The sequence below is a fragment of the Panthera onca genome, chromosome B1 (assembly GCF_046562875.1).
Source record: "Panthera onca isolate mPanOnc1 chromosome B1, mPanOnc1 haplotype 2, whole genome shotgun sequence".
Lineage (NCBI taxonomy): Eukaryota > Metazoa > Chordata > Mammalia > Carnivora > Felidae > Panthera > Panthera onca.
In genome coordinates, this window is record NC_138342.1 from 144,570 (window position 1) to 151,770 (window position 7,201).

Sequence of the window (7,201 nt, forward strand, 5' to 3'; positions counted from 1 at the left end):
AATTAACTCAGAAAATCTACCTCTACTCCCACGCTACCCTCAGAAACAAAACAGAAGACCTTAAAAAATAAGTGAGCTGTTTAAAAAAGAACAAAGAAAATTAAAAGAAAAAAAGTGAGCTAAAAGAGCCAAGTGTGCATGAACCCTTCCCTGTGCCGACTCAGAACGTTTCTTTACCTGTTCGCCCCTCCCCTTGCTGTGGGAATGTGGCTTCATCGCAATGAGTCAGCACACCCCCAAGATGGAATCCCTGAAGTTGTTGCCTGTGCTTGGCCACCTCAGCTCTGGGACTTCTGTTGCTATTTCCTGCTATGGGGAGGGAACCAATGTAAACAGGAATGTTTCAGGGTTGGGGGGGGGGGGGGACGGGGGCGGCAGAACTGAAAGTGTCACCAGAGCTAAGATAAGAAAGGCTGAGCCCTGGCTAGACTAATCAGCTTAGGCTCCCCGCAGGTCCCACACTCTGCCCTTCATCCTGCAGGGCTGGTAGAGGACACGGGGCGGAAGGGAAGGAGCAAGGCCAGTGCACACGGTTCTCACTCAGCATCTTGTTTTCTCTTGCAGGGGGCACAGAGATTTGCAATGGCGGCCCCGCCCCCAAGTCTTCAACCTGCTGCATCCTGTGAGCTGCCCCGGGTGTTCGGACCGCTCTTTCATCCCGTACACCTCCTGGGACTCCACCTCTAACCCTTTGCTACAGGTTAGGAAGCCCAATGAAGTGACTGAAGACAATTTTGAATATTTTGAATTTTTTTTAAGGCTTGTGTTTTTATAAATGAAAGTCAACTATGAATAATTTAAACACTTTAGCCTACCTTACGCTCATCCACCTTTTGGGTACATAGCAATACCACAGAGATCTTCGGAAAGGGTCTGCGAACTGTGTCTGAAAGCATTGGGTGAGAACATTCACGACTGCACATTTATGTGTGTATGGGCAAGTAAGATACGTAGGTACCATTGCCTATCTGGTTTAAGGGAAAATAGGACCAGAAATTCAGAATAAAAACAAAATACATCACCCTTGTTTTAATTCGGCAGAAATGACAGGCACATCACATATGACCTGTTGGAAAATTCTGCCAGAAAGCTCAAGGCCACTGCTCAAGTGAGGCAGTGATCAGACACAAGTGACCTGTGCATAAATACGTTTAACAGCCCTGTGCACAGAGGTGCACTGACAGACCCTGAGATCAGGGGGGCACACTGCCATGCCTAGGGTCTGCCCAACTCCTATACAAGTGAGGGTTCCCTTAATGTTTATGAATTGGGATAGCCACACCCAAACAGAACACTACTCCCATTTGAAACGTACTAATTATCTGGTAGAAATTAAGGGCTTTTAACTTGAAGTCCTTATAATGTGAACTCCAAAGCATTTGTTGCCCAGACACTAGACACTTAACCCCACAGTAAACTCCTCTCAGCTGCAGGTTGAGACTGGTCGCTGTAAGGCCAATTCAGATGCCACCCAAGCCCTCTCCTAGAGCTCCAGAGCTCATGGGGTAGGTGGGGAGAGAGAATGGGGAGCACCCCCCACCAAGCCATCCAGTCATAGATGGAGGTAGTTTCCATCTCAGCAGTGACACCTGGTGACCGCCTGTGATTAGGGCCAGGTGCTCCTCCAGAGGGACTCAGCACCAGCTGGCCACACTGGAACAGATCCCACCAAATTCAGGAGGAGCTGAGGTGGCCTCACTCAAACCTCACCATAACTAAAACCAAGGCTTTAAAGTGTTTATATGCTTGCTTCTCATTTTCTCCTCACATTTGCAAATGAATTCGTCTTACCAATGAAATTTGGGCTCAAAGCCTAGGGAAATCTGCTCAAGTCCTGTGACTGGGAAATAGTAACATTCCAATACCAGGCCTCAGAGGTTGGAAGGGGCAGAGCCAGGAGGGGCAGGACCCGGCTGTCAGCTCGGCAAGAGCCTGAGTCCGATAACGAGCTTGTGCAGCACCCCAGTCGGGTCCCCGGGCAGCCACATGTCTTCCTGTGGGTCGAGGAGAGGATTCACAACAGGGGGATAGAGATCCAGGTCCCATCCTGACACCTGCACGGCCCACCCAACAGGTGGGCTAGGGCTTAGCAAAGACCAAGCAGCACTCACAGCACCCAAGCTGGCTGTGTCGCTACTATAAACTGCTCCCTTTGGGGTCCCCCCCCCCGATGCCCAAGAGAAGTGGAGGAGTTTCACAGGCTCATTCGCGCACTGCATCCTGAGTCTGTGATGGCTAGTCAGTTCTTCTGAATTCCCCCTCCCCACCCCCACTCCCACTTGCACATAAACCAAGCCCAAGTCCAGAAATGAGACAAGCGGGGACAGTCCAGGAGAGCATCACGTAACAAGAAAGAAAATTTTATTCATCCACACTGTTCCAGGGAGGCAAGCTCATTTTAGTATGCTGTCATCTTGGGCTGAAAGGTTCAAAAGAAAACATACGTGTTATTACAGCCTCAGGCAATCCCAACAGACCATCTCAGCTCAACATCACCCAGTATCCAGCTACGCTAGATATCAAGGCTACGCTCTGCTTAAAGCCTTGTCCTTGGTCTTCCTTGTGCCCGCATGTTCTCACTGGAACCTGCCAGAGCAGTCAGTGGGATAGGTGAGCCTGGTTCCGGTCCTGTGGGCCCCTCTCAGGTGGCACCACCAGGTCACATTCCCAGACAACTAACCTCTAAGGCCTAGGGACCCGAGCCTCACCAAAGGCAAGGTGTCATCATGTCCCCACACCCACGCCTCTGCTCCATCTCCCCCCCGACACACCCCCAGGACCCACTGGGCCGGTGCTGGATGAAGAGAGGGGGCTTCTCCCTCCGCGGTGGGGCCCCGCGAAGCAGCACTGTGTGTCTAAAATCCGGCGGAGGGCAAATCTGTACGATGCAGTAATTCGAGTACCTTCTGCCAGCTCTCTCTCAATCCGTTTCCGTTCATCCTGCTTCTTCTTCTCCTCAGCGGCTATCCTCCTTTCCTCTTCCGCCCGGGGTTTCAGGTAGCCTGTTTAAGGCAAATGGGAAGGTGGGGAGACACTTGAACTTCCTCACTGAAACGCTGCCTAGCAGGGCTTCAGTCTCTTCAGGTGCACTGGGAATGCCGATGCCCCGGCTTCCCACCCTTTACTTCGATGTAGAAGGCCTGCCGCTCCCGCTCCGCAGAGAGCCCAACCCAGAGGGCAGCTGCAGGGTCCCCGCTGCCACCCGGCTGGTACTTCGCCCAGTCCTTTAGGTCGCCAGAGGCCGCCCCGCGTCAGACCGCAGCACTCCTCCCACACCCACCTGGCACCACAGGTGTCAACTAGAACTCACCGTTTTTCTGTTCCCCAGGGGCTGCCCTGCGTCAGGATGCACTTGGGGTCCTGACCGCCTGAGCCAGTCCCAAATCAACCCACACACCTGCCGCGTCCGCTCGGGTTTCTGGCGCCTCCCACTCTGCCCCCCTTCTCGCCCTTCGCTGGGGTTTAGCAGACGGCCCTGGGGAGCCCCAACAGGCTTTAAGAAGCCCCAGCGCCCCCTCTGCCGTCGGCCGAGACAGCGGCGCGGCCGCCCGCGGTCACTCACTGTAGCGCTTGGCTCCGTAGGCCACGCCGAGGAACAGGGCGGAGTAGCGGCCGAGCTGCGGGGAAAGGGCCGTCAGAGGCGGGGTCAGGGTCCGGTGGGGGTCCCAGCCCGCGGCGGGGTCGGAAGCGCAGGGCGGGGATCGGGGGATCGGGGGATCGGGGGAGCGCGGGGAGGGGGGAGGGCAGGTCGCACCCGCGGGGGCGCGGGTCCAGGGTTCCCTGAGGTCGCGCACGCGGAGCCCACACGGAGCCGAGCACGCGGCGACAGCCGCAAAGCCTAGTCACCTTGATGAGCGGAGAGACCTGCACCGGCGGCACCATCTTGTCGGTAACCTTCACGCCGGAAGCACAATCAGAGGAGGACGCCGCAAGGGCTCGGAGAGCCGCGGAGACGTAAAAGCGTACCAGGGCGAGCGCATGCGCCGTTGGCGACGAGCAAGGGCACCGCTGCGCCCCCCGGTGGGCGGAGATGGAACGGCGTGCGCCCGCTCGGGGCGGGGAAGTCACCGGGCGCGCTGTTCGCGACCAGCTGCGCGTGCGCGACTGCCGAGCAAGCGGGTTCTGGCTGGGCGGCGCGGGTGATCTTGTCCTGGGTGTGAGGCGCTGGCCTCCCGCCACGTCTCCTGCAGCCCCGGACGCTGTCAGGCCGGGTCGAGCAGCAATCGAGCCCGCCCTTTATATGTCCAAATATTTGAAAACTACAAGTCAAAAGTCACAAAGTGTAAAATAGATTGCACCGTATCCTCCTGCTTTGCCAGGGCTCTCCCGTCAGGGCCTGGAAAGTCGGGGAAGGAGCCCACCACCACCCACGCCGGGCGGCTGGAGTGCGGCCTGCAGCCCCGCCCAGGCCTGTCCAGGTCCCTGGCCGTCCCAGGTCAGCCTCAAGGACCGACTGGGAGGGGGCCTTGGCCGGTAAAGGGGTTTGAGGTTTTGGACAGGGAATACCGGGTCTAGGTACTAAGTATGACCTGAGCGCTGGCCCCCTGGTCCCCAGGCTCCTCGCCCATTTGTGGGGGGGGGGGGGGGGGGGGGCTGCGGCCAGCCCCTCTGCACTCAGGCCCCGCTGATTATGGTGGCCTCAGAACCCCCTGCGGGGGCGGCACTGCCTTGGGAGCCCCTTCGAGCCACCACCCCCCCCCCCCCCCCCCGCCCCCAGTCTCAGTCCCCAGTCCCCTGTCAGGGCAGAGCAGAGCAGAGCAGAGCAGGAACTTCTCCGGCACAGGGGGCTGGGGTCTTCCTGGGAGCTAGCAGACCTGCTCCCTGACTGCTGCCCTCCAGACCCTGCAGTTTGAAGCTCCAAGGTCCACCTCAGTCAGGGCCCCTGGGTCCACAGAGCCCCCAGATGGGCCCTCATTCTCCCACTTCTGCTGCTTAAGGTGGGACGGGCAGGGGGTAAACCTTCCAGTTACTCTGTCCCCCTCAGAGTAGCCGGTTTCCCCCACTTCTGTGGTTAGTCCTGGTGAAGACGTGACAGGTCAGCTGCAGCTGTGCAGAGACTGCCCAAAGATGGGGCAGTGGTGACCAGCCAGCCAGCCTCCCAACAGCGCTGGCTGTGCGGACACGTGGTTCCCAAGGCAATCAGGTGGGGGTGGGGCTGACAGGAGGACCACTCACCCCCTTGGGCCCTGCACTGATCCAGGCAGAAGCTCCCTGAGAACCAGAGTTTGGGGCTCACTAGGGCCCCCAATACGACGGAGGGAGCCCACTTTTCCCTACTCTTCCATACCCTTCTGTTTCCAAAGACAGCTTAACTATAAATCTAAAGAGAATGGAATGCAGAGGCTAAAACTCCAGGGCACAAAGCAGGTGCTCAGTAAATCTGCATGGAGGGAGGCCCTTCTGGCTCGGCAGCTTGCTCTGGAGTCCTGGCTCTGGGACTCCAGCCGAGAAATTGGAAAATCACCTGCGCTGTTTCCTGGGATGGCGGCGGGAATAAGGAGGCCCATCCTAGAGGGTCACCAGGCTCTTCTCTAAGGACTCTGAGACCTCTGCCTGATGCCTCCACTGGTGCTTCTGCCCGGCCTGGGGTGGGGGGAGGGCCTTCCCAAGCCCCCTCATCGCTCCCTGAGGAGACTGTACGCACATGTTGACCCCACAAGGCACAAAATAACCCTCTTTCACCAACATGCCATGCGGCAATCCGGAGTGCACACCCCTACCCCCTTGAGCAGCTAGGCAGATGACCTCGGGTGATGAGTGTGTTTTCCCTTCCCTGGATTTTAAAATAAACAGGACTCCTCAGCAACTCCTGCTTCCAGAATCAAAAATAAATGTCTCCTGGGCTGAAGATGAGGCCAGAGTGCTGGTAGAGAGCACATACCAGTAGCTTCCAGTGGGGCGGGGGAGACGGGGAGGGGACCAGTGGAGGGCACACACAGGCACACATGCCCCTGTGTACATGGCTGCCCAGGGAAGACCCCTAAAGCTGAGGGAGACTTCCTTTGGCCCAGGGCCCTTCCTGAAGGCTGAGGGGGCTCCCACCTGGCTCAGAACACTGGGACCGCCTGCTGATGCCCCTGCACCTGTCAGGGCCAGCTGTCCATGTTGAATCCCGATATTCTCCCAGGAGCCAGACTCCACGGCTATCTTTAGTGCTACCAGCCCAGGAAACCTCCCCAGGGTCCCTGCCAGTGTCTTCTGGCCTTCCTCACATCAGGGGCCTCCTGAGCACAGATCCTACATGCCTTCCCTTCTCATTGCAGTGGTCCCCACTCCTGCAGCCCTGCTAGGGTCTCCCCAGGCATCACGGTCAGACCCTGCCCAGCTGAGAGTGCAGCCCTGCCTGGGTCTCCCACATTAGTGACAGGTTGTCCCTCTGGGAGTCCTCCAGACAGAACCCCAGGAAGCCCCCAAGTCCCCCCAGGCATGTCACGCCTCCCTAGGTTCTGCACAGTGTCTGTTGTCTCATACTTAGTGGAGACCAACAGTGAGCTGCCCCTGGGATCGCCTCAGGGGTGTCACATGATGGAAGGTGTGTGCCCCAAGGGGCAGGACCCTGCTACAGTGGCACTCACATGTGATGTGGTTCCCAGACGCACCTGCAGACTGGCTGCAGCTGATGCTTCCCTACCAGGTGCAGGCACAGGGGCTCCGAGGGCTTGTTCCCCAGGTGTGGAACTGCAGAATCCTGCCTGCCCACTTCATTCGGCCACCAAGCGCCCTCCTCCTGCTCAGCCTACAGACCCCACCCCCGTCCTTTCCCACCCCTAACCTTCACTCCCCTCAACCCAGGACCAGGACATTCAGCCCCTGATTCTGTGGTGACCTTGGTACCTGGCACCATTCACAGGCACCTGTGTGCCCTCCCCAGCTTCTGCCTGCTGGGCCCCGATGTAGGGGGGAAACTTGCCCGAGTAATGGCCCAGGGCCCAGCCCATGTGGATGGCCCTTCATCCCAGAAATGCTATCCCCACTGTGTCCCAGGCAAGGAGTTCCCTGCCATGGGGACGGGGCCCTGGGACTTTTCTGCCACCGAGGCAGATAGATGAGGGTGCACACAACATGCTCAAGGAGCACGTGGTGACCAGCCCCCAAGGCCACTCACAGTAACTTTGTGCAAATCTGGGAAAGGTGCTCCTTCCTCTAGCTCCCATAGCTCCCGGGTCTTTGGTCTACATGTAGGTGGCCCTGGAGGTGTACA

General features: G+C 58.1%; 2 protein-coding genes across 4 annotated transcripts in view; one reads left to right on the forward strand and one right to left on the reverse strand.

Moving 5' to 3' along the window:
* The window catches only part of PDE6B (phosphodiesterase 6B), a 35,623-nt gene extending 33,882 nt beyond the window's left edge, over positions 1-1,741 (forward strand). For 2 of the 3 annotated variants that reach the window (XM_060655598.3, XM_060655597.3), the window contains one exon: positions 565-802. In XM_060655598.3, coding sequence (XP_060511581.1) covers positions 565-626 — 62 coding nt within the window. In that variant the 3' untranslated portion in view covers positions 627-802. Of the gene's footprint in view, positions 1-564 lie in introns of all 3 variants that reach the window. The other variant, XM_078446399.2, reaches the window with a different exon arrangement.
* A 603-nt stretch (positions 1,742-2,344) lies between these two features.
* Positions 2,345-3,980, reverse strand: ATP5ME (ATP synthase membrane subunit e). Its single transcript, XM_060655600.2, has 4 exons — positions 3,847-3,980; positions 3,563-3,617; positions 2,904-3,002; positions 2,345-2,419 (listed from the first exon to the last, which is right to left on the reverse strand). The coding sequence occupies exons 1-4, from the start codon at positions 3,880-3,882 to the stop codon at positions 2,394-2,396; spliced, it is 216 nt and encodes a 71-aa protein (XP_060511583.1). The 5' UTR covers positions 3,883-3,980; the 3' UTR covers positions 2,345-2,393.
* Between the last annotated feature and the right edge of the window lie 3,221 nt (positions 3,981-7,201).

Bases quoted from the DNA above. Each gene is read 5' to 3' on its own strand.
- ATP5ME (XM_060655600.2), bottom strand. From the start codon at position 3,882: ATGGTGCCGCCGGTGCAGGTCTCTCCGCTCATCAAG. The intron at 3,618-3,846 runs GTGACTAGGCTT...CTTTCCCCGCAG, and splicing joins AGGTCTCTCCGCTCATCAAG to CTCGGCCGCTACTCCGCCCT. The intron at 2,420-2,903 runs GTACTCGAATTA...TGAACCTTTCAG, and splicing joins TGAGAGAGAGCTGGCAGAAG to CCCAAGATGACAGCATACTA.